Source organism: Pristiophorus japonicus, chromosome 14 (genome assembly GCF_044704955.1).
Source record: "Pristiophorus japonicus isolate sPriJap1 chromosome 14, sPriJap1.hap1, whole genome shotgun sequence".
NCBI classification, from domain to species: Eukaryota; Metazoa; Chordata; class Chondrichthyes; family Pristiophoridae; genus Pristiophorus; species Pristiophorus japonicus.
This window is the reverse complement of record NC_091990.1, coordinates 116,244,860-116,271,727: the sequence shown is the minus strand read 5'-3', so window position 1 is coordinate 116,271,727 and position 26,868 is coordinate 116,244,860. Positions and strand designations below refer to the sequence as shown.

Genomic DNA, 26,868 nt, shown 5'->3' with positions numbered 1-26,868 from the left:
TGTATTTCAGAGATCTCCCATGATCTTGCTCATGGAGTTTGGAGCACAGTTGTCCTGTTTAGCTGATGTGATGTAACTCTTTTTAACCTCTTCTGCCCCTTTAAGAACATTGTGGGAATAGGCACATCTAAGGATTGTAGCTGCTTGTAACTTTCAGACTCCACGTTAGAAAAACATAAAAGGAATTGCTGGTTTACTTTCTCTTTTTATAAAGATTATTTGGACGATTCTAACCCTACTCGCTCAGCAGAAACCTGGCAGGTGGGCAGTTACCCGTCCGAGAGCCACCATGATCACAGCATCTGCAATTTTAACTTGCTCTCCTGGGCAGACAGCAAGGACACGCGCACGGAGACAACAGGGTCCTTCTTTACATAGGCATGTTGCGGCTGATTACATCATTGAGACCTGACTGCAATTTTAACTCAGGCCTGAGCGAAGAAGCCACCCGGAGTTAAAATCGGGGCTAATTATATTTTTGAGTCTTTCTAGCTGGCTTACTCTAATTTTTTTTTGGCTCCTCAATGGAATAGGAAGTTGGGACTTACTTTATATGCATTTGTGCATATTTCATTACAAATTCTTATATCCTCATTTATAACCCATATAAATTTGTCACACTATAATTACACTTTCCACCAGTGGTGACATTTCAGCACCTTAGTTGTGTATCAGCCATTTCCTCAGTCTGTACAGCAAATAAACTATAATGCTTCAACCAACTCTACTTCTCTGATCCCAAATTGCCCTAGGTTTTGCTATTAAAATCATATAAAATCAAAGTATATCATATAAAAATAATAACTGATTGTATCATTTTGACATGGGGATTGAATTACATTCATACATCCTGGTGCAATTAACCACTGCCCTCTAACTCTGCTTCACATGAAGTGTATACTTGATCTTGATCTTGCAATAGTGTTAAATGGGTTATAGCAAATCAGCAACCCATTTTACATCACCCCCGATATTTACTTCCATTGAAATAATGAAACATCAATGGAGATTGACTCATATGTACACACCTGGAGCACATTCTCTATCAGAAATCATAGTCACACTTCCATCCTGTCTGTTATACTTAAAGCGCCGTAACCTACAGGGTTACCGACCAAGAGCTGGAAAGTGGGATTAGGCTGGATAGCTCTATTTCGTCCGACACAGACAGGATGAGCCGAATGGCCTCCTTTTGTGCCATAACATTTATATGATTTTATGAAGTGCCACACTTAAATTTTTGAATCACACACCAAAAAGATATAACGAAGCAAAGACAATTATTTGACGCAAGACCCAGTATATCTGTAATCTATAAATGACCTTACCGATCACACTTAAAGACTCTGAGAAAGAAGGTCAGGGTTGTACCCTGCAGTCTGAAATGCAATTAAGCTTGGCTTCGCCCACTGATGCTTTACGCAAATGAGACTTTTGTGGCCATGAAGGGACAAAGTTTCAGTTTGGCAGCAGAATAATCCGTTCTATGTTACATTCTATATCAAGGTCCTTAAAAAACAATATAAAAAAAGTAAAAGAAAGGTTTGGATTTATATAGCATCTTTCACGGCCATCGGACATCTCAAAGCGCTTTACAGCCAATGAAGTACAATGAAGTCATTGTTGTAGAATTGATTTAACATGAGGTATAGCATGGAGAGCTGCTAGTAAATATTAAAAAATGCTACATCTAACATGTGCAGGCATCATATCCCAAACACCACAGTTTTTCTTACAGATGCAAAATCATCTTAAAGTTCCAGACCCTCCTGAGCTGGAGCCTGAAACAAAGATACACATTCCAATCTGCTTCCCTTGCCCAAACAGCAATGAATCTCTGATTGTCCTGTGTGGTGGTTATTCAATAATAATTAGACTTTGGGTTCTTAAAGGACACAGCACCATAGCAGAATAAGGCATTGTGCATTATATTGATTTAATACGCCTGCCCTTATAAAATAGTGTATCCTCTGACTTGACGTTAGCAGTGCCATGGGAGATCTGCTAGTATATATAGCACTGTAGACTCATACCCCAGACGTCACTCTTTGTGACAGTTACAAAATAATCTTTCTGCCAGTCACTGAGTTGGAGTCTGTACAAACGGTAATAACTGCCCCCAGATTGACCTCAATGGTTTATAAGCAGCTGGAATTACCAGGGATTGCCTCTTGAAAACGGTGGTCTGAAAGTGGCAGGCCAGTTTAGCAGCTAAATATCACAACCGTACTCTAGACCCGTGACTACCTGTGAGCAATGTCAGCGGAAATCCACTAGTCATGATCTCATTGAATGGCGGAACTGGATCGAAAGGCTGAATGGCCTACTGCTCTTTCTTTGGGGTGGATTTTCTGGTCCCTTGTGCTCCATTTTTCGCCCCAGGGCAGCGGCAATGGTGGCAGTGAGGTCTTCTGGCCAGCCTCCAGCTGGGGTTTTGCGGTGATGCAGAGCAGTGCCGCCCGGAAGAGCTGCGCCAGTGAGCAACACTACTAGTTGCAACACCGGTGCGCTTTTTGACTCCCGCCTGATCCGTACACCCCATAGCGTTCCCCGCAGTGACCGTCTGGGAAATCAGGCTCCCGGCCCGGCTCTTTAGCTTGGGATTTTCCCATGCTAACGCCCAAGAGAGGTGTACAATGCCTCCTTTAGTGCTGCGCCCCTGATTCAGGGCCCAGCTGCCCAATTTTGATGACTGAGGTGCAAACTGTTCCCGGGAGCAAGCTTTACCACCCCACCACCATTGCCGCTCCGAATTGAGCAAAGTTGAAAATCCAGCCTGTTCCTAGTCTCTTAAATAATAATTTACTTATGTCTTCCTGCTTGTAACACTTGTTTAAAATATTTTAACAACACATTGCTACTATTGCATCTTGCTCAATGTTGCTTGTTTCATACCCTGGACTCATTTCACTTCATACAGGAAGGCACATTCTTCATTATCTTCAAGGCTCCTGTCAGCTCACAGAGATTGCAAACAAAAGCCACTCTTTAAACGCCAGCAGTGGATCATAAAAGTGATAGCCTACAAGAACGGGACGAGCAACATCTCTGCAAAAATAACAGCACCTAACATCAAAATGGTAGGTACAATGGTTGTAATCTGTACTGAGAATCATTTCTAGCTCCACCTGGTGCTAATAGGTGATTGAATAAATGTAATCTTTAGGTCTTAAATTCCTCAGCCATTTCACATTTTTATCCCAAGAAGATGGTGATAATCTCCCTAAAACAAAGAAAGACTTGTATTTATATAGCGACCACCGGATGTGCTTTACAGCCAATGAAGTACTTTTTAAGTGTAGTCACTGTTGTAGTGTAGGAAACAGTTCGAAATAGTACCATAGGATCTTTACGTCCACCTGAGAGAGCAGACGGAGCCTCGGTTTAATGTCTCATCCGATAGATGGCACCTCCGACAGTGCAGCGTGCCCTCAGCCCTTCTTAGGCAGTCCCTTGGAAATGAGGATAACTTGCTTCCACACTAAAAATGAGTTTCTCAGGTGACTGATGAGTCCAATGTGGGACCTACATTCTCTGTCACAGGTGGGACAGATGGTGGTTGAAGGGACGGGTAGGTGGGGTGCTTGAGTTGTCGTGCGCTCCTTCTGCTGTTTGCGCTTGGCTTGCGCTTGTTCTCGGCGTAGAGACTCAAGGTGATTGGCGGCTTCCAGGATGTTTCTCCTCCACTTTGAGCGGTCTTGGGCCAGGGATTCCCAGGTGTCGGTGGGGATGCTGTACTTTTTCAAGGAGGCTTTAAGAGTGCCCTTGAACTGTTTCATCTGCCCACCTGGGGATCTCTTGCTGTGTTAGAGCTCCAAGTAGAGCGCTTGTTTTGGGAGTCTCGTATCAGGCATGCAGACGATGTGGCCCATTCATCGGAGCTGATCGAGCGTGGTCAATGATTCGATGCTGGGGATGTTGGTCTGAGTGAGAACACTGACGTTGGTGCGCCTATCCTGCCAATGGATTTGCAGGATCTTGCAGAGGCAGCATTGGTGGTACCTCTCCAGTGTGCCTGATGTACATGGTCTATGTCTCTGAAGCATATAGGATGGCGGGTATCACTACTGCTCTGTAGACCATGAGCTTTGTGCCAGGTTTGGTCTTCAAACACTCTCTTCCTCAGGCAATCGAAGGCTGCACTGGCACACTGAAGGTGGTGTTGGACTTTGTCATCGATGTCCGCCCTTGTTGACAGTAGGCTCCTGAGGTATGGAAAATGGTTCACGTTGTTCAAGGCCTCGTCGTGGATTTTGATAATTGGGGGGCAGTACTGTGTGGTGGGGGCGGGTTGGTAGAGGACCTTTGTCTTACGGATGCTTAGTGTAAGGCTCATGCTCTCGTATGCTTCGGTGAAGGTGTTGACGATGGTTTGAAGTTCGACCTCCGAGAGTGTGCAGACAAAAGCGTCGTCTGCACACTGCAATTCAATGACCGAGGATGGGACGATGTTGGATCTGGACTGGAGGCGACGGAGGTGGAATAGTTTCCTGTTTGTTCTGTAGACCATGTACATTAGGCACACTGGAGAGGGACCACCAATGCTGCTTCCGCAAGATCCTGCAAATGGCAGGATAAGCGCACCAACTTCTCATTCAGGCCAACATCCCCAGCATCGAAGCATTGACCACGCTCGATCAGCTCCGATGGACGGGCCACATCGTCTGCACTCCAGTGGGGAGTTTATTGAGAGTCAGATGGAGCATTGCAGCAAGGGAAGATTGAGAAGAGCTACCCTCAGCCCTGCACTGGAGTGTCAGCCTAGATTTATGTGCTTCAGCATCTGGAGGCCAAACACGCCTAGCGTATTATTCATGGAGGTACCTATTAATCGGATTATGGGGTAGAAATTGGATCTCGTTGTGCCCACCTTAGTGGCGTAAAACGGGCGCAACGAAGCCAAATTTTGTGGACCAATGTCCTGTGCTCTAAGGACACTTGAAAAATGTCCGACCCGAAATTGGCATAAAACAGGCCTTTGGTCTCTTACATTTGTTCTCAGTCCCCTCACAAAAATTGGGAAGCAATGAGTGGGGCTGGCGTCAGGCCTTGCCCGCTAAGGAGTCTTCAGGTATCACTACGGCCGCCAACTAAACATATGGGAGGGGAAATTGCCCCCTTATTTAAGGCCCATTACCACCTCTAAGAGGCAGTAAAGGAGTGGTAAGACTGACCCATCCGCAACTGCCCCGGGCTCGAATGGGTTTCCGCTGCGCCCTGTGTTTCCGCCCCGCCTGCCACTCCGACCCATTGACAGCTGTGCGCCGACCCCCTTACCACCTGGCAGTGACCCCTTTTCCACCCTGCAGGGGAAATTGCCCCGCGGGAGTGTGGCTGCTGTCGCCCTTAAACAGGAGGGAGCACCGCCACAGCTGCCATTTTGTTTTAATTGTCGGCTGACTCCTGAGTCGGCCTGACAATAGCGGCCACGGATTCGGCCAGGCCGCCATCGTCTTGGGTGCCGGGCCGCTAGCCCGGCTGAACCCCTCCTAGGTGGCCCAGTGGGCTCCACAGAGGCCTCACTAGACCTCGCAGCACCCCTCCCCTTCAAGTAAAGCAGAGAGACGTTGTGACGCATCAGTGCGACGCGGCACGTCCGCATCACGTTGACGTCATCACCGCCCTAATACCGCCTCCAATAGCACCTCAATGCGCTGGGAGGTGGTGTCAGAGTTAAAGAGCTGAAAATTTTCCGGCTCTTTCCTCTGACTCCTGCCGGGCGGTAAATTTCTGCTTAAGTTGAAGCGCCTTCCCCAATTTCTCACTGAGGGCTATTTCAGTCCCATATTCTTTTTAAAGACATCTTTATAAAACCTTCCTGTAGAGCCAGGAGGAGTAAGAGTGCTCCCCCAACTTCACCGCCCTTGCGATTGCTTCCCATGCCTGCTCCAACCCCCTCTGAGGGCTTACCCTCGGGCCGCTGCCGGAGAGGCACACGGACCGACAATCACGTTGTTCAAATGCGAGAGCTGCTCTCTTGAAGCACGTGTAGCTCGCATATAAAATGTTAGAAGTCCCAGGCCCAATTTTGGGCTGTCCTCAGGTCTCTTGGTTAGGGCACACGCTGCCTGTGTAACGCCAAGCCTGTTACCGAAAATAGCCCCAGGTGAATTTCTACCCCTATGAGCCACGCTCTCTAGTGGCATCATTAAAGCTGTAGACCTCTTTCCCACTGCTATTTTAAAGGTACTCCCAACACATCTTTAAGCAATCAATTTGGCAAATGACCTCATTGAAAGACATGAGGATATCTGTGACTAAGTATCACTGCTTGATTTAAAAACAGAAAATGCTGGAAATCTCAGCATGTCAGGCAGCATCTGTGGAGTGAAACAGAGTTAATGTTTCAGCTCTGTGACCCTTTGTCAGAATCGGAAAAGTTCAAGATGGAACAGATTCTTAAGGAAGTGCAGGAGCACTGAAAGGGGGAGAGAAGGAAATAACAAACGAGAAGGTCTGTGATAGGGTGGAAGGCAGAAGAGATCCCTACTTGATTGTTGAATTAATGCATGGCATAGTGATTCTTCCATTGTACCTAAGAACAGCTCACTATTTTGTATGGGCCAAACAACTAAAAGTGTTACGGAGATAAATTGAAGAATATCTTGACTTTAATGAATTTGATTTCTAAAAACTAATGCGAATGAATCCTTGCCAAAGGGTTCAGAAAATGTGGAAGGCACTGCTTCTATTGTGTTCCGAAAACAGATGAGACTGCACACAGGGAGGTTAAAGTAACAGTGACCTCAGTCTTTATTAAGACGCTCCAGAGTGAGGAACAGGCCTTAGGGGCCGGCTTATATACAGTGCTCCCAAGGGATGCTGGGATCCCTTGGGACTTCAGGGGATGCACTCCCTGATGGTGGAACATGGGAGTGCATGCTTTACAGATACACAACATCACTACCCTCCAAAGTCAAAGTGAAAACTACTTACAAGGTGAGGCAGTTGGGAGCCTTTCTTTCCCTGGTGGACCACCTCGGTACAAATATCTGTTCTGGCGTGTTGGCTGTGCCCTCGCTGGGCTGGCGTGTTTTTGGCCTGCAGGGCTTCTGGGTGAGCCTGGCCTTGCTGGGCTGTTGGGTGTGATGGGTTCAATTTCCTGGTCCGGGGTGGTGTCGTTGATCCTTTGGGTGTGTGTTGTGGGCTCGATAAAGGTGGTGCCTGCTGTGGGTTGTTCAGGGCAGTCTGTGAACCGCAGCCTCGTTTGGTCCAGGTGCTTTCTGCAAATTTGTCCATTGTCTAGTTTGACTACAAACACCCTATTCACTTCTTTAGCTATCACCGTGCCCGCGATCCACTTGGGACCATGTCCATAGTTTAGCACATACACAGGGTCATTCAGATCAATTTCCCGTGACACAGTGGCACGACCATCATTTACATTTTGTTGCTGCTGCCCGCTCTCTATCTGATCATGCAGGTTGGGGTGGACCAGCGAGAGTCTGGTTTTAAGTGTCCTTTTCATGAGTAACTCAGCCGGGGGCACCCCTCTGAGCGAGTGGGGTCTCGTGCGGTAGCTGAGCAGTACTCGGGACAGGCGGGTTTGGAGTGAGCCTTCTGTGACTCATTTAAGGCTCTGTTTGATTGTTTGTACTGCCCGCTCTGCCTGCCCATTGGAGGCTGGTATAAACGGGGCCGAGATGACATGTTTGATTCCATTGCGGGTCATGAATTCTTTAAATTCGGCACTGGTGAAACATGGGTCGTTGTCACTGACCAGTATGTCAGGCAGGCCGTGGGTGGCAAACATGGCGCTCAGGCTTTCAATGGTGGCGGTGGCGGTGCTTCCCGACATTATTTCACATTCAATCCATTTTGAAAAAGCATCCACCACCACCAGGAACATTTTACCGAGAAACAGGCCCGCATAGTTGACATGGATCCTTGACCATGGTCTGGAGGGCCAGGACCACAAACTTAGTGGTGCCTCTCTGGGCGCGTTGCTCAACTGAGCACACAGGACTCTAAGTCAGAGTCGATACCGGGCCACCACATATGGGATCTGGCTATAGCTTTCATCATTACTATACCCTGGTGTGTGCTGTGGAGATCCGAGATGAACGTCTCCCTGCCCTTTTTGGTTGGCACTACGCTGTTACCCCACAACAGGCAGTCTGCCTGAATGGACAGCTCATTCTTTTGCCGCTGGAACGGCTTGATCAGCTCTTGCATTTCAATGGGGATGCTGGCCCAGCTCCGATGCAGTACACAGTTTTTTTACTAGGGACAGCAGAGGATATTAGCTGGTCCAAGTCCTAATCTGTCGGGCCGTGACAGGTGATTTATCATTTTCAAATGCTTCCATGACCATCAACAAGTCTGCGGGCTGCGCCACCATCAACAAGTTTGCAGGCTGCGCCATTTCCACCCCCGTGGTGGGCAATGGTAGTGACTGAGAGCATCCGCACAGTTCTCGGTGCCTGGCCTGTGGCGGATAATATAGTTATACGCTGATAGCGCGAGTGCCCACCTTTGTATGCGGGTTGAGGCATTAGTATTTATCCCCTTGTTTTTAGCGAACAGGGATATGAGGGGCTTGTGATCGGTTTCCAGCTCAAATTTGAGGCCAAACAGGTACTGATGCAGTTTCTTTACTCTGAACACACACGCTAATGCCTCTTTCTCAATCATGCTGTCGCCCCTCTCGGCCTTAGACAAGCTCCTGGAGACATAGGCGACAGGTTGCAACTTCCCCGCAACGTTAGCTTGTTGCAATACACACCTGACTCCGTACGACGACGCATCACATGCTAGCACAAGTCTTTTACATGGGTTATACAATACAAGCAGCCTGTTGGAGCATAAAATGTTTCTGGCTTTCTCAAAAGCAATTACTTGTTTTTTTCCCCATACCCAATTCTCATCTTTACGCAATAACACATGTAGGGGCTCTAAGAGGGTGCTTAACCCCGGTAGGAAGTTACCAAAATAGTTGAGGAGTCCCAGGAACGACCGCAGCTCCATGACGTTCTGTGGCCTGGGCGTGTTCCTGATAGCCTTTGTCTGTAAGCCGAATGCCGTCCACCGCGATCTTTCTCCCCAAAAACTCCACTTCTGTTGCCATGAAGACGCATTTCGACCTCTTCAGCCGCAGCCCCACGTGATCCAGTCGCTGGAGGACATCCTTCAGGTTTTGTAGGTGCTCGGCGGTGTCCCGACCCATGACCAATATGTCGTCCTGAAAAACCACCGTGAGTAGGCTCTCCATGTTTCTCTGGAAGATCGCTGCAGCCGACTGAATTCCAAACGGCCATCTGTTGTAGATGAATAGTCCCTTGTGAGTGTTGATGCAGGTGAGGCCCTTCGAAGACTCCTCCAGCTCCTGCGTCATGTAGACCGAAGTCAGGTCGAGCTTGGTGAACATCTTGCCTCCTGCCAGTGTCACAAATAGGTCGTCTGCCTTAGGTAGCGGGTATTGGTCCTGTAGTGAGAAACGATTAATAGTTACTTTATAATTGCCGCAAATCCTGACCATGCCATCACTTTTGAGTACTGGAACAATGGGGCTGGCCCACTCACTGAATTCCACTGGGGAGATGATGCCCTCGTGTTGCAGCCTGTCCAGCTCAATTTCCACTCTCTCCCTCATCATGTGAGGTACCGCTCGCGCCTTGTGGTGAATGGGTCGTGCCTCTGGGACCAAGTGGATCCGCACCATCGCCCCGGAAAAGTTTCCAATGCCTAGCTCAAAAAGGGAAGGAAATTTGTTAAGAACCTGGGTAGATGAGGCCTCATCGACATGTGATAGCGCTCGGATGTCATCCCAGTTCCAGCGGATTTTGCCCAGCCTGCTCCTTCCAAGCAGTGTGGGGCCATCGCCCGGGACAATCCAGAGTGGCAGTTCATGCAGCGTGCCCTCGTAGGTGACCTTGACCATGGTGCTGCTCAGGACAGTGATGAGCTCTTTGGTGTACGTTCTCAGTTTCGTGTGGATGGGGCTCAGGGCTGGTCTGAGCGCCTTGTTGCACCACAGTCTCTCAAACATCTTTTTACTCGTGATGGATTGGCTAGCGCCAGTATCCAGTTCCATGGCTATGGGTAAGCCATTCAATTTTACATTTAGCATTATAGGTGGACATTTCATCGAAAATGTGTGCACCCCGTGTACTTCAGCATCTGCCTCCTCTCTCTGAGGCTCGAAATTGCTTTGATCCACCATGGCCCGATCTTCCTCTGCCACGTGGTGGTTAGCAGGTTTTGCAGAGCTTACAGCTCGTCTGCAAGCTCGTTGGAGGTGCCCCATTGTTCCACAGCTCTTGCAAACACACCCTTTGAAACGGCATGAATAGGCTGAATGGAAGCCTCCACAACGCCAACAAGGTGTGAATTGCATTCATGGATCACCTGAGGCCTGCTGGCAGTTGCAGATTCGTGGTTTCTACCTCGTACATTTCTGCTCGCACACACAGTTCAAGCTAATTTAGGAACATTGCTAGCACTTGTGTGCTGAGAGATTTGTTTGGTGTTATCACTGGTGGACATAAACGCCTGTGCTAACGCAATGGCCATACTGAGGGTCGGTGGCTCTACAGTCAAAAGTTTTCGTAGGATGGACTCGTGGCCAATGCCCAGTACAAAAAAGTCTCTGAGCATTTGCTCAAGGTAGCCATCAAACTCATATTGTCCTGCAAGTTGCCTTAACTCGACAACGTAGCTCGCCACTTCCTGACCTTCAGATCGCTAGCATGTGTAGAACTGATACCTCACCATCAGCATGCTCTCCCTCGGGTTAAGATGCTCCCAAACCAGTATACACAGCTCCTCATATGACTTATCTGTGGGTTTCACCGGAGCCAGAAGATTCTTCACGAGGCTGTAGGTCGGTACCCCGCAGACCGTGTGGAGGACCGCTCTCCTTTTTTCAGCGCTTCCTTCTCCGTCCAGCTCGTTGGCTGCAAAGTACTGATCTAGCCATTTGACATAGGCTTCCCAGTCCTCACCCTCCGAGAACTTCTCCAGGATGCCCACAGATTGCTGCATCTTTGCGTTGGATTTGTATACTCGTCGCCAGTTATTGTCTTCCTAACACAGATGAGACTGCACACAGAGAGGTTAAAGTAACAGTGACCTCAATCTTTATTAAGACACTCCAGAGTGAGGAACAGGCCTTAGGTGCTGGCTTATATACAGTGCTTCCAAGGGATGCTGGGATCCCTTGGGACTTCAGGGGATGCACTCCCTGGTGGCGGAACATGGGAGTGCATGCTTTACAGATACACAACAGCTTCTGTGGGCTTAAGATGCAAAATCAATTGAGATGTTTAAAAGGGAGATGGATGCTTACTTGGGAATGGTATTGAGGAATCACGTTGCTCTGCAATCTCTCGCCGCTCCTTCGCCCCGACCTCGCCGTTCCTACTGAACCTGCCCACGCTCCAATCAGCGACTTGGAGTATGGATGTCCAATCCAGTCGCCCTCTTCACAGCCGTCGCCCTCTCGGACCGGCTCACGCTGTACCTTATAGTGGTATGCTCCTTTTAAAGCCCCGACCTGTTGTTGATAGGCCCAGGAGAGGTGTGAGTTCGGGGCCCAGAAGAGGCGAGGGCTCAGGGGCAGCACGGGCCAACCCACACTTCCATATATTTGCGCACTATGTCCGTGCAGCAGAGCTGGTCTCCAGTCGTCTTGGTTAATCCTTGCTGCTGGACCAAGACCTAGCTCTGTCAAGCCCGTGTGGTGGCTGGTGTGCAACGGCCACCACATGTTAAAAAAGTCCACGCACAGGCATCTTCCACCCTTCGACATGTAGTTTGGGACCTGAAATATTAGGTCCTTCCATCGAAACACCTGTGAACTCATCCCTTTTTGGCATGGAAGCAAGTCATCCTCGATATGAGGAACCGCCTAAGAATTAAGGAATAGGGGGAAAAGGGCAAACAACTGGGATGAAAAAGGTAAAAGTTATCATGTTAACAAAATGATAGAGGTGCCTTGAACCACCGAATTGCCTCCTCCAACTATTCAAAATAAACTGCTATGACAATCAGACAGACAATCATAGTGCTGCCCAGAAGGAGCAGTGTGGTGGCCTAGCCCAGCAGGCTGAGCGGCCCCCGGCCTGCAAGCACCATCGGAGCAGGCCGGGGAGTGGAAGGAGCAGCGTGGCGGCATACCACTCCAGGAAGCAACAAATGCTGGTGCAAGAGAGCAACGGCAGTGAAGGGGGACATCACCAAGATCCAGGTCGTTGATTGGAGTGCGGGCAGATACAGCAGGAGCGGCGAGGTCAGGGCGAAGAAGCGGCGAGAGATTGTGGTGGCTGGTGTGCAACGGCCACCACACGTTAAAAAAATCCACGCACAGACATCTTCCAACCTTCAACATGTAGTTCGGGACCTGGAGTATTAGGTCCTTCATTGAAACACCTGTGATCTCATTCCTTTTTGGTGTGGAAGCAAGTCATCCTCGCTTCGAGGGACTGCCTATGATTATCAATAAAAACACCAGAAAAGTAGCAGCTCTGCTTATTATAGTGTTACAGGGATATTAGAGTAACTGGTAGGCTGCATACCACAGTCGCCATGTTACCTCTTTAAGTACCAAAATCTCTTTGGCATTTACTTCAGAACACACTTTCCAAAACCGTACGCGAGAATTGCTCAGGTTTCTATACCGTGCTAATGCCACAGCACCAATGATAAACTTAGCAGATCCTTTGGTGCTAGTGACTGGTACGGTAGAATAATGGTTATGTTGCTGGCCTAGCAATCCAGACACCTGGCCTAATAATCCCGAGACATGAGTTCATAATCCCACCATGGCAGCTGGGGAATTTAAGTTCAATTAAATAAATCTGGAATTTAAAAAAAACCCCACCTGGTTCACTATTGTCCTTTAGGGAAGGAAATCTGCCGTCCTTACCCAGTCTGACCTATATGCGACTCCAGACCCATTGTAATGTGGTTCACTCTTACCTGCCCTCTCAAATGGCAGTTGTAATGTATTTGCTTCGTGGGTTATTTGCTTAAGAATTCATAGCAACCAATTGCTATGAAGAACTAGTTGGTTTATTAACAAAGGTTTAACAATCACACTACACATTACCAGTTCATCCACCAGGCTCATAACCATCTGCTACATCATGAATCCCCTGAACCCAACTGGACGAGGTTTTATTGAGTCTTGTGCACATCACATGACTGGCTAATCCACTCTCAACTCAACAGCTCTACAACTATTTTGAGCTGTACCTTTAAAATCAAATGTAATTAAAGTGCCCCCTTAATAAACCGACAAATTAGACTTTAGACATTAAATGGTCAAATTAAAATTTGCTTGCCGGGGGTGTTGATGCACTCCAGTCCCTCCGGCGTCCACCTCTCGCGGAAGGCCGTGAGCGTACCGGTGGACACCGCATGCTCCATATCCAGGGACACCCTGTCTCGGATGTAACCGCGAAAGAGAGACAGGCAGTTGGGCTGGATGATCCCTTTGACCGCCCGCTGCCTGGACCAGTTGATGGCCACCTTGACCATACCCAGGAGCAGTCCTATGAGGTGCCTTCTGAACTGCCCGTCCCCTCTGCACAGGGTGCCCAAAGATCAGGAGTGTGGGACTGCAGTACAACCAGAATTTGAGGAGCAGCCATTTCAAATATTGGGCATCCTTGCACATTCAACATAACTATGGAACACGGACTCCTCTAGACCCCAGAAATTACAGGCGGCCTGGGAGCCTGTGAACTGACTTAAAAACTTACTGCACGGGACTGCTCCATGCAACACCCTCCAGCCAAGCCCCAATAAGTAAAGGGCGGACTTCATCGTAGAGAGCACTCCATTGGGAACCCCTGCCTCCTCCGGATGGCAGGATGGTGTGCCATGGCGTGTCCGGATGGCAGACGGGGATGGCAACATGGAGAGTGAGCAAGAGCAGCCCGTACAGGAATCTCCTCCACGCAGAACTGAAAGGCACGGAGGGGATTTCCCCGAGGAGGCTCAAGTTGTGAGATGTCGGCTCCCGAGGGCGGTTTCGGGGCTTGGCGCTGATAAGGAATTCCGTTCGGACGGGAGTCAGTTTGGACGGGATTGTCGCACGTGCTTGAGCCTCCTTGACACACCTAACGGGGTCAGGGCCCAATGATGTTTTTAGCGACTCGATGGCATTGGCCGCGCAGCGGACATCGGCCCAGGATAGGCGCCGTGCCAGCTCATCTGGCGCCATCCAGCCTGTTCCTCCACCATCGAGCAGGTCCCTGACCCTGGTCAGCATGCCAGACGCAACCTTCTCATACACCTGCCACCTAAAACCACGGTCATGGAGATACGGATTCCTGAGCAGTGGCTCCCAAAGGGCAGCCGCCACTGCAGGTAGGGAAGAACTGCGCTTGATGGCGACTCTGTTCCAGACCCTGATGAGCTCCTGGTAAAAGTCAGGCAGCCCCCGTATGATGGTCCTGACGCCCCTCCAGGCTCACAAGCAGGAGCTGCATGCCATTAGGCAGACCAAGGCTGGGAACTCAACATCCAAGGGTATTCAACATTTAGGAAGGATAGACAGAAAGGAAAAGGAGGCGGGGTGATGTTGCTGGTTAAAGAGGAAATTAATGCAATTGTAAGGAAAGACATTAGCTTGGATGATGTGGAATCGGTATGGGTGGAGCTACGGAATACCAAAGGGCAGAAAACACTAGTGGGAGTTGTGTACAGATCTCCAAACAGTAATCGTGATGTTGGGGAGGGCATCAAACAGGAAATTAGGGGTGCATGCAATAAAGGTGCAGCAGTTATCATGGGTGACTTTAATATGCATATAGATTGGGCTAACCAAACTGGTAGCAATGCGGTGGAGGAGGATTTCCTGGAGTGCATAAGGGATGGTTTTCTAGACCAATATGTCGAGGAACCAACTAGGGGGGAGGCCATCTTAGACTAGGTGTTGTGTAATGAGAGAGGATTAATGAGCTATTTCATTGTGAAAGGCCCCTTGGGGAAGAGTCACCATAATATGGTGGAATTAGAATGAAACAGTTAATTCTATGGTCCAGAACTTAAAGAAGGGTAACTTTGAAGATATGAGGCATGAGTTGGCTAGGATAGATTGGCAAATGATACTTAAGGGGTTGACAGTGGATGGGCAATGGCAGACATTTAAAAACCGCATGGATGAACTACAACAATTGTACATCCCTGTCTGGCATAAAAATAAAAAAGGGAAGGTGGCTCAACCGTGGCTATCAAGGGAAATCAGGGATAGTATTAAAGCCAAAGAAGTAGCATACAAATTGGCCAGAAATAGCAGCGAACCCAGGGACTCGGTGAAATTTAGAACTCAGCAGAGGAGGACAAAGGGTTTGATTGGGGCAGGGAAAATAGAGTACGAGAGGAAGCTTGCAGGGAACATTAAAATGGACAGCAAAAGCTTCCATAGATATGTAAAGAGAAAAAGGTTAGTAAAGACAAACGTAGGTCCCCTGCAGTCAGAATTAGGGGAAGTCATAACTGGGAACAAAGAAATAGCAGACCAATTGAACAAGTACTTTGGTTCGGTATTCACTAAGGAGGACACAAACAACCTTCCGGATATAAAAGGGGTCGGAGGGTCTAGTAAGGAGGAGGAACTGAGGGAAATCCTTATTAGTTGGGAAATTGTGTTGGGGAAATTGATGGGATTGAAGGCCGATAAATCCCCAGGGCCTGATGGTCTGCATCCCAGAGTACTTAAGGAGGTGGCCTTGGAAATAGCGGATGCATTGACAGTCATTTTCCAACATTCCCTGGACTCTGGATCAGTTCCTACCGAGTGGAGGGTAGCCAATGTAACCCCACTTTTAAAAAAAAGGAGGGAGAGAGAAAACAGGGAATTATAGACCGGTCAGCCTGACATCGGTAGTGGGTAAAATGATGGAATCAATTATTAAGGATGTCATAGCAGCGCATTTGGAAAGAGGTGACATGATAGGTCCAAGTCAGCATGGATTTGTGAAAGGGAAATCATGCTTGACAAATCTTCTGGAATCTTTTGAGGATGTTTCCAGTAGAGTGGACAAGGGGGAACCAGTTGATCTGGTGTATTTGGACTTTCAGAAGGCTTTCGACAAGGTCCCACACAAGAGATTAATGTGCAAAGTTAAAGCACATGGGATTGGGGGTAGTGTGCTGATGTGGATTGAGAAATGGTTGTCAGACAGGAAGCAAAGAGTAGGAGTAAATGGGTACTTTTCAGAATGGCAGGCAGTGACTAGTGGGGTACCGCAAGGTTCTGTGCTGGGGCCCCAGCTGTTTACATTGTACATTAATGATTTCGACGAGGGGATTAAATGTAGTATCTCCAAGTTTGCAGATGACACTAAGTTGGGTGGCAGTGTGAGCCGCAAGGAGGATGCTATGAGGCTGCAGAGTGACTTGGATAGGTTAGGTGAGTGGGCAAATGCATGGCAGATGAAGTATAATGTGGATAAATGTGAGGTTATCCACTTTGGTGGAAAAAACAGAGAGACAGACTATTATCTGAATGGTGACAGATTAGGAAAAGGGGAGGTGCAACGAGACCTGGGTATCACTGAAGGTTGGCATGCAGGTACAGCAGGCGGTTAAGAAAGCAAATGGCATGTTGGCCTTCATAGCGAGGGGATTTGAGTACAGGGGCAGGGAGGTGTTACTACAGTTGTACAGGGCCTTGGTGAGGCCACACCTAGAGTATTGTGTACAGTTTTGGTCTCCTAACTTGAGGAAGGACATTCTTGCTATTGAGGGAGTGCAGCGAAGGTTCACCAGACTGATTCCCGGGACGGCGGGACTGACCTATCAAGAAAGACTGGATCAACTGGGCTTGTATTCACTGGAGTTCAGAAGAATGAGAGGGGACCTCATAGAAACGTTTAAAATTCTGACGGGTTTAGACAGGTTAGATGCAGGCAGAATGTTCCCAATGTTGGGGAAATCCAGAACCAGGGACCACAGTCTAAGGATAAGGGATAGGCCATTTAGGACCGAGATGAGGAGAAACTTCTTCACCCAGAGAGTGGTGAACCTGTGGAATTCTCTATCACAGAAAGTTGTTGAGGCCAATTCACTAAATATATTCAAAAAGGAGTTAGATGTCGTCCTTACTACTAGCGGGATCAAGGGGTATGGTGAGAAAGCAGGAATGGGGTACTGAAGTTGCATGTTCAGCCATGAACTCATTGAATGGCGGTGCAGGCTCGAAGGGCCGAATGCCTACTCCTGCACCTATTTTCTATGTTTCTATGTTTCTATTATTGAGGCAGTACTGCTGGCGAAAGAAATACATCGCCAGCGCACACCATCTATGAGGGGTTCGACGTACAGGTATCTCTGCAGGGTCTGAAGACAGAAAGTCGCAGCCTGAGTGCTCACGCACACCAACGCCTGACCGCTCTCCCTATGCGGGAGACTGAGAGACCCAGTGCTTCCTGTTATTCTAGAAGAAGTCCAACAGCTTCTTCTGTATCTTGGAGACAAATGCAGGGGGAGGGGTCTAAGTGACCAGCCGGTACCACAGCATAGCGGCCACCAGCTGGTTTATGACTAGCGCTCGACCCTCATAGGACAGAACTCAGAACCGTCCAGCGCCCTAGGCGAGCGGCGACTTTGGCCTCCAGCTCTTGCCAATTCGCCAGCCAGGCTTCCTCGTCAGGGCTAAGGTCGACTACCAGATAGAGGAGATGGGTCGTCAACAGCTCCAAAACTCTTTTGGTGTGAACCAAATTAACCAATTAAATCAAGCTCCCCCTGATTAAAGGGAGGGTGCGGGGGGATGGTGCACACTTCAAAAACTTTTCAAGTGCCCCTTTTTTTTTTGCTTTTTTTTGGTTTTGTTTTTTAGGGCAGTAAAAGCACACAAATTATACAAGTGCCCCCTGGCTAAAAGGGAGCGGGGGGGCACTAAAACCGGCAAATAAAGAAATGAAACTTAAAACAATAATAATCAAATTAAAGTTTGGTTGCCAGGGCTGATGATGCACTCCAGTCCCTCCAGCGTCCACCTCTCGCGGAAGACCGCGAGCGTACCAGTGGATATCGCGTGATCCATCTCCAGGGATACCCTGGCTCGGGTGTAACCGCGGCAGGCAGTTGGGCTGTACGACCCCCTCAACGGCCAGCTGTCTGGACTGGCTGATGGCACCCTTGGCCGTGCTCAGGAGCAGTCCTACGAGGAGGCCTACCGACCTGCCCGCTCCCCTCCGCACAGGGTGCCCAAAGTCAGGAGTGTGGGACTGAAGTGCAACCAGAATTTGAGGAGCAGCCCCTTTAAATAATGGAATGGGGGCTGCAACCTCGCACATTTCATAAAAACATGGAACACGGACTCTTCCAGACCGCAGAAATTGCAGCTGGCCTGGGAGCCTGTGAACCGACTTAAAAACTTGTTGCACGGGACTGCTCCCTGCACCACCCTCCAGGCCAAGTTCCCAATAAATAGAGGGAGGACTCCCACGTAGAATGCACTCCAGTGGGGACCTCCGCCGGATGACAAGATGGTTCGCCATGGCGTGTCCGGATGGCAGATGAGGATGGCAAGGTGGAGAGTGTGCAAGAGCAGCCCGTACAAGAAACCCCTCTGTGCAGAACTGAAAGGCACGGAGGGGATTTCCCCGAGGGTGCTCAAGTTGTGAGGCACCTGCTCCCGAGGGAGATTTCGGGGCTTGGTGCCGATGAGGAATTCTGTCCGGACGGGGGTTAGTTCGGACGGGATCTCCCCACGTGCTTGAGCCTCCACGACACATCTAACGGAGTCAGGGCCCAGTGCTGTTTTTAGCGACTCGATGGCATTGGCTGCGCGCCGGACGTCGGCCCAGTTTAGGCGCTGTGTCAGCACGTCTGGCGCCATCCAGCCTGCTGCTCCGCCATCGAGCAGGTCCCTGATCCTGGTCACCTTGCCAGCCACAGCCCTCATGTCCGCCTGCCACCTAAAACCGCGGTTGTGGAGGTACGGATTTCTGAGCAGCGGCTCCTGCAGGACAGCTGCCACTCCAAACGGGGGAGAGCTGCGCTTGGTGTCAACTCTGTTCCAGACCCTGATGAGTTCCTGGTAAAAAAACAGGCAGCCCCCGCATGGCGGTCCTGACGCCCCCCCCCCCCCAGGCTCACAAACAGGAACTATGTGTCATAATTGAGGCTGTTACTGCTGGCGGAAGAATTACGTCGCCAGCGCACACCACCTAGGAGGGGGCTCAATGTAGAGGTATCTCTGCAGGATCTGAAGACGGAAAGTCGCATGCTGGGTACTGACGCACGCCAACGCCTGACTGCCCTTCCTAAGCGGGAGACTCAAAACTGCAGCAGAGACCCAGTGTTTCCTGTTGTTCCAGAATAAGTCCACCAGCTTCTTCTGTATCTTGGTGACAAACGCAGGGGGAGGGGTCAAAGTGACCAGCCGGTACCACAACATAGCGGCCACCAGCTGGTTTCTGACTCGCGCTCGATCTCTGTAGGACAGCATTTGGAGCAGTCCTGTACAGCGCCCTAGGCGAGCGGCGACTTTGGCCTCCAGCTCTTGCCAATTCGCTAGCCAGGCTTCCTCGTCAGGACTAAGGTAGACGCCCAGATAGAGGAGATGGGTCGTCAACAGCTCTACAACTCTTTTAGAGGAGACAAAATAAAACATTTAAATCAAGTACCCCCCAATCTGGGGGGCCACTCCAAACATTTTCCAATGCCCTTTTTTTTTTGTATTTTTGTAGTTTTTTTGGGGGCATTAAAATCGTATATTTTACAAGTGCCCCCTATAAAAGGGGAGGGGGAACACTAAAACCTGGCAATTAAAACAAATTAAACTTTAAAACATATAAATTCAAATTAAAATTTGGTTGCCGGGGGTAACGATGCACTCCAACCCCTCCGGCGCCCACCTCTCGCGGAAGGCCGCGAGCGTACCGGTGGACACCACGTGCTCCATCTCCAGGGACACCCTGGCCCGGATGTACGCATGGAACAGAGGCAGGCAGTCAGGCTGAACGACCCCCTCGACCGCGCGCTGCCTGGACCAGCTGATGGCACCCTTGGCCGTGCCCAGGAGCTGTCCTACGAGGGCGCGTGATGTGGGCGTTGCTGGCAAGGCGAACTTTTATTGCCCATCCCAATTGCCCTTGAGAAGGTGAAGGTGAACCACTGTAATGTGTGCAGCTGTGAGTATGCTCACAGGTTTGTAGAACTGTTGACGACCCATCTCCTCTATCTGGGAGTCTACCTTAGCCCTGACGAGGAAGCCTGGCCAGCGAATTGGCAAGAGCTGGAGGCCAAGATCTCCGCTCGCCTAGGGCGCTGGACAGGACTGCTCTGAGTGCTGTCCTACAGGGGTCGAGCACTAGTCATAAACCAGCTGGTGGCCGCTATGCTGTGGTACCGGCTGGTCACATTGACCCCTCCCCCTGCGTTTGTCGCCAGGATACAGAAGAAGCTGGTGGACTTCTTCTGGAACAACAGGAAGCACTGGGTCTCTGCCGCGGTCTTGAGTCTCCCGCTTAGGGAGGGCGGTCAGTCGTTGGTGTGCATCAGCGCCCAGCTAGCGACTTTCCGTCTTCAGACCCTGCAGAGATACCTTTACGTTGAGCCCCCTCCTAGGTGGTATGCGCTGGCGATGTATTTCTTCCGCCAGCAGCATGGCCTCAACTATGACATGCAGCTCCTGTTTGTGAGCTTGGGGGGCGTCAGGACCGCCGTCCAGGAGCTGCCTGTCTTTTACAAGGAACGCACCAGGGTCTGGAACAAAGTCTCCACCAAGCGCAGCTCTCCACCGGCTGGAGTGGCGGCTGTCCTGCAGGAGCCGCTGATCGGAAATCCATACCTCTACGACCGAGGTTTTAGGTGGCAGTCGGACCAGAGGGCTGTGGCTGGTGAGGTGACCAGGGTCAGGGACCTGCTCGATGGCGGAGGAGCGGGCTGGATGGCGCCAGACATGCTGGCACGGCGCCTAAATTCGGCCGACGTCCGCCACGCGGCCGATGCCATCGAGTCGCTAAAAACAGCTCTGCGCCCTGACTCCGTTAGGTGTGTCAAGGAGGCTCAAGCACGTGGGGAGATCCCGTCCGAACTGACACCCGTCCGGACGGAATTCCTCATCGGCGCCAAACCCCGGAACCTCTCTCGGGAGCCGGCGCCTCACAACTTGAGCCGCCTCGGGGAAATCCCCTCCGTGCCTTTCAGTTCTGCGCGGAGGGGGTTTCCTGTACGGGCTGCTCCTGCACACTCTCAACCTTGCCATCCTCGTCTGCCATCCGGATACGCCATGGCGCAACATCTTGCCGTCCGGAGGAGGCGGGGGTCCCCGATGGAGGGCACTCTACACGGGAGTCCTCCCACTATTCATCGGGGACTTGGCCTGCAGGGTGGTGCACGGAGCAGTACCGTTCAACAAATTTTTAAGCCGGTTCACGGGCTCCCAGGCCGTCTGCAATTTCTGCGGTCTGGAAGAGTCCGTGTTCCATGTTTTTATGGAGTGTGTGAGGTTGCAGCCCCTGTTTCATTATTTAAATAAAAACTCATCTGCTTCCATCCTTAGAAAACGTGCCAATTTGGTCTTTAGTATTGCCATGCGTCGGGATCTGTGACACTCGTGCAGTAAAGGGGTGCATTTAAACTGCACGTATAGCCTCAGTGTGTGTCGATTTCAGCTTCACACTGATACTAACCTGGCAGTATATGTCTGGAGTTGTGGTCTGAGCAATGCAGAATAGAAAACCATGAAAATACAATCTGCTTTATATGTAATACATTTTTAAAAACCTCTATTCTAGCTCAGATACAGATGGTGTGAGTGAAGAGTCTAAGAGCTGTAGACAGCATTTACCCAAATCTCTATCCCACTTGTACTTCTCTGAAATAATATCTCACAGCCATGCAGTATTTTACAGCTGAAATGTGCGTGATTCGATAAGCACTTTAGGAAATTGGGAAAAAATTAGTTACTCAGAGACAAAGTAATATTCAAGAGTTGACTTCACAAGACCTGCAATTTTATGCTATTCCAGTTGGTGAGGCGATTAATGCCACCTTTTCCCTTAAAGGGTTAAATGATTGATTTAAATACAGCAATTGTCTTACTTAAAAAATGATAGGGGATGGTTTCCTCTATGCACCATTTATAGCAAAATTTGAAACTCTTTACAGTCTTCTCTTTCCAATTGACAAATGAAATTATCTAATATTTAAATTTCTTAGCACTACATGCCTATCTTGCTGAATTACTTTTTTAATTCGTTCACGAGATGTGGGCGTCGCCACCAAGACCAGCATTTATTGCCCATCCCTAATTCCCTTGAGAAGGTGGTGGTGAGCTGCCTTCTTGAATCGCTTCAGTAGCGCTTTGGTACAACTCAGTGGCTTGCTGGGCCATTTCAGAGGGCAGCTAAGAGTCAACCACATTGCTGTGAGTTTGGAGTTACATATAGGCCAGACCAGGTAAGGATGGCAGATTTCCTTTGCTAAAGGACATCAGTGAACCAGATGTTTTTTTTTTATGACAGGTAGTTTCATGGAGCTCAATTTTCCCCAGTGATTTGCGCTGTTTTTTTTGAGCAGGCTGCTCTTTTTGGCCTAAACTGAAAAACTACAGTTTCCCCAATCAATTTGCACCAGCATAACTCAGTTAGTTACGATTTTTTTAGGCCAGTTTTTTTTTCAGCCAAACGGGGCGTAACCAGCCACCTACACCAATTCTGGCCATTTAGGGAAGTTTGGCCAGCTGAGAGTTACTCCAGTTATGCTTAGGCCAGCGTATGTGGCCTCTACAGAAAAACCTTCCCTAGAGTTAAGGAAATCGGCACAGGTAAGGAAATTGGCGCAGCAGATGCCCGGACACACTAAAAGAATTGAAAAACACACAGCAAAAACTTACCTCCAACCCTGCCTGAAGGCTGTCCTCTCCCATTCTCGGTCCCCATTCCCCCGATCCGGTCCCATTCTCGGTCCCCGGTTCTCACACACGAACACAGAGAGAGAGAGGGACAGAGACAGAGAGAGACAGAGAGAGACAGAGAGAGACAGAGAGAGACAGAGAGAGACAGAGAGAGACACCGAGAATGGGACCGGACCGGCAATCCCTTCGGGTGGGGTTGGAGGTAAGTTGCTGCTATGTGTTTTTCAATTCTTTTAATGTGTTGGGAGCTGGCTGTATGCTTCACTTTGAAGCCTCAGCTCGCATTGTGTCCCTGGTTGCCATGGCAGCCTGATTTTTTTCGCACAGATCAAGGCTCCACCTCCAAAACTAAAGGTCGGGTTATGCCACGCCAAAATGAAGAAATCCAACGGGGAAACTTAGAATATTTTCTTTTGGCATACTTAGACCCCAAGAAATCGGGCGTAAATCTTCAAGTATGCCAAAAAAATGCTTTGGGGAAAATTGAGCCCATGGTCACCATTACTGATACTAGCTTTTTATTCCAGATTAATTTAATTAACTGAATTTAAATTCCCCAGCTGCTATGGTGGGATTTGAACTCACATCGCTGCATCATTAGTCCAGGCCTCTGGATTAATAGTCTAGTAACATAACCACTATACTATTGTACATCGTGTGTTGCTTAATTGCTTTGAATTATTAGGAGTAAAACAGGTTTGCATATTTCTGATCAGGCTACAAATAGAAAATAGATACTAACCCATGATGAAATGTCGAATAATCATGTCTAATTGTCTCCTGATTTAAAAAGTATATTTGAAGCATTTTTTTTTTGTGTTTAATTGATGGTGGGATATCATTTCCATTCTCAGTTACTGGAGGCCTGCACGATAAAGCTCGACCTGAACTCGGCCGCACGGCGGGTATTTCTTGCAAATGGCCGAGAAGCATTTGAGCCAAAGGACATTCCTCATAATGTTGTCGTTTACATTTCAACCGGGGAGCCATTTATTGATCCATTCAAAAAGATAAAAGGTACAAAGCTAAACAAAACAAAACACTGGAAATACGCACGAAGTCAGTCAGCATCTGTAAAGACAAAGGGCAAGTTTCGGGTGAAACCCCTGTCTTCTTTCTTCAGATGCTGTCAAGGGGATTGACAGGGTAGATGCTGAGATTATTTCCCCTGGATGGGGTGTCTAGAACTGGAGGGCACAGTCCCAGGATAAGGGTAGGCCATTTAGGACAGAGATGAGGAGGAACTTCTTTACTCAGAGGGGTGTGAATCTTTGGAATTCTCTGCCCCAGAGGGTTGTGGATGCTGAGTCTCTGAATATATTCAAGGCTGAGATAGATAGATTTTTGGAATCTAGGGGAATCAAGGGATATGGAAATCGGGTGGGAAAGTGGAGTTGAGGTCGATGATCAGCCATGATCTTATTGAATGGTGGAGCAAGCTCAAGGACCCGTTTGGCCTACTCCTGCTCCCATTTCTTATATTCTTATGTTCTTATGCTGGCAGGCCTCCTGTGTCTTTCCAGTGTTTTTCTGTCGTTGTTTCAGATCTTCAGCATTTGCAGTTCCTTTTTTCTTTTTATTTAAAATGCATTTTACACAATGGGGGCAATTTTTTAATCTGTGCACTGTCAGAGGGCAACCTTGCCCATCACTGGCGCACACTCGGAAAATGACCACTTACAAATGAGTCTCTGAGCGTTTTGACCCCAAAACCTCAAAGAAAAACCCTTACTCATTTCCAGATCAAGTATCCTTCATTGACGTCTGCGGATAATTTTATGTGAATTTAAGTAGATCAAAGAGGTACCCTGGATCCCAGTTGATAAAAATACAACAGGCGATACCAAATCTTGAACTTAATATTGAGTTTGTATGGCACTTGGGCTAAACGACTCATTGCTCAGAACAGTTGTGAGAATGGTACATATACACCTTCCAGCTGTGAATAAGTAGAAAGCTGTATGAAAACTGCACTAACTGTGGTGATGAGTTTTTATCTTGTGCCACTACATTTCTATTCACACATTAATTCTTTTCAAAATGTTCCCGCCAAGGGCTTTGATTGAAAGTTGCAAACGATATTTCTCCGGTTAGCATTACTAAGCAGAATATGTTTGTGTTCCTTTACATTGCTGTTTATCATGAACATTGATCAAGATTTTAAGTGTGCTCATTTTATATACTGCATTAATTAATTCACTGTCTGACAGACACAGTGGAAGTCTCTTGGGGAGCCAAAAGTGCGCATTTTAATAGGATATACTGTAATGCTTACAAAAACATACTCACTTGCAATTTTGTTGTTGAAAATGATTAATATCCATTTACCTTGAGAGCCTAAATGGTGAAACCCATTCTAAGATACACTGACAAAATCTGCGCTTTATATACACAATCCAGTACAGACACGATGGGCCAAATGGCCTCCTTCCGCACTGCAAACTTGTATGGTTCTACAATTCTAAGTGCTTTATGATTCACCTTCTGCAAAGGGCTAATTTTACTTTGCAAATGACACTATATGGACATCTTGCATGTTATCATATAAGTGTACGATAAATCATATCCACTTTTAATATTAGCAATATTTCAAAGGGAATGCAATCTACATTAAAAAAAAATCTAATTGGGATATTTTGGCTGAGGTACAATTAGTCACCATAGAGTTTCGAAGATGAATGCTGAAAAGAAAGTCTAGGCTTAATAGTCCTTGTACTGCGACAGCTACTGCAAGTGTTCCAGCTGCACTTTCCCTTTTAATAGGCTAAACTGGGAGGACAGACTTTATGCTTTGTTTGTGTTTCTTTTGGCTGTCTTTCATGGCGACATGCACTGCTGTTCATTCAGCACCAAAATGTTGGCACGCAATGCTGAAATTTCATACCAACTCTTGCTGGATCAGCAAGCTTAACCCACAGAAATCTGGTGCTCTGTTATTGCTTTTGACTGATAATCAATCTTGGTGCTGCTCGACAGTTGTCGCTGGGACGCAGACTAGAGCAGGTGGCAGATGGGCCTTGTCACCAGAGAACAGGGATAGTAGGTACACTAAGGCAGAACAAAATGTGCAGTGTCTCCATAACTTTAGTAGGGCATGTTTAGAAGAGAGTTGTAAATATGATTGAAAAGAGCACTGTAAAAAATATGACTTGCCTGATTGTAGCAATTTAATCCATATTCTACAATACGAAATGGAAAATATGTGAATAAATGATAGGCTTACCTGTGCTAAAGGGATAGTTTTCTTTTTATTCATTCCTGGGAAGTATTTCAAATGAATAAGGAAAGCTGCAGAAAATCGTGTTCTTCAGACACTTACCATTCACAACAAGGGAATAATCCCATTACATGGCTTGTAGAACTATTACAATTTAAGTGACGTGTCAAAGGTGATGCGAAGAATGGATAATGCTGATTCCTTGCTTTATTTTGCTGGAAGGGGTTGCAGTAGCTGCCTCGCGGGCTGTATCTAACTTTCATTACTTCAGCAGGTGTTTTTGAGCATTGTAATATATTGCAATATCACTTTTCAGGGTTAGTTACTTCTGGAGATACTTAAAAAGAAGGGGCAGTGTGATGGTGCAGAGCTTTGTTTTCCCAAATGAAATGCCGTGGGAGTATAAGTTGTCAGCCCACACCCATAGTGCCCACATTGCATGATCCTAACATTAACCATGTGGCAAGCAGGGGATAAATGGATGTTCTTATGGACGGAGAGTTGTTAAAATATTTGACTGTTCTTGCACTTAAGTACTTTACTTGATTTAGTTCCACCCGAGTATCAAAGTGCTGCTTCTCTGCCCGCTTACTCTGTGACCCGTTGTGCTGTTCCTCTCCCTACCCTGTGGCCCTGATGTGTGGTCCCTCTCCCCACCCACCCTGTGGCCCCGATGTGCTGCTTCTCTCTATTTGTTTCTTTAAGGATTGACGTTTGCTGTCCTGTAACCATTGACACCACATGGAGTGGTGAGAATGTGGAACTCGCTACCACAGGGAGTGGTTGAAGCAAATAGTATAGATGAATTTAAGGGGAGGCTAGACAAGCA

At 48.2% G+C, this 26,868-nt stretch overlaps 1 protein-coding gene across 7 annotated transcripts in view; it reads left to right on the top strand.

Annotated features, from left to right (window-relative positions):
- Nucleotides 1-26,868, top strand: part of LOC139280046 (doublecortin domain-containing protein 1-like) — a 761,217-nt gene that overhangs the window by 72,610 nt on the left and 661,739 nt on the right. For 6 of the 7 annotated variants that reach the window (XM_070899504.1, XM_070899503.1, XM_070899506.1 and 3 more), the window contains 2 exons: nucleotides 2,921-3,080; nucleotides 23,677-23,839. In XM_070899504.1, the coding sequence (XP_070755605.1) occupies nucleotides 2,921-3,080; nucleotides 23,677-23,839 (323 nt within the window). Of the gene's footprint in view, nucleotides 1-2,920; nucleotides 3,081-23,676; nucleotides 23,840-26,868 lie in introns of those variants that run through there. The other variant, XM_070899508.1, reaches the window with a different exon arrangement.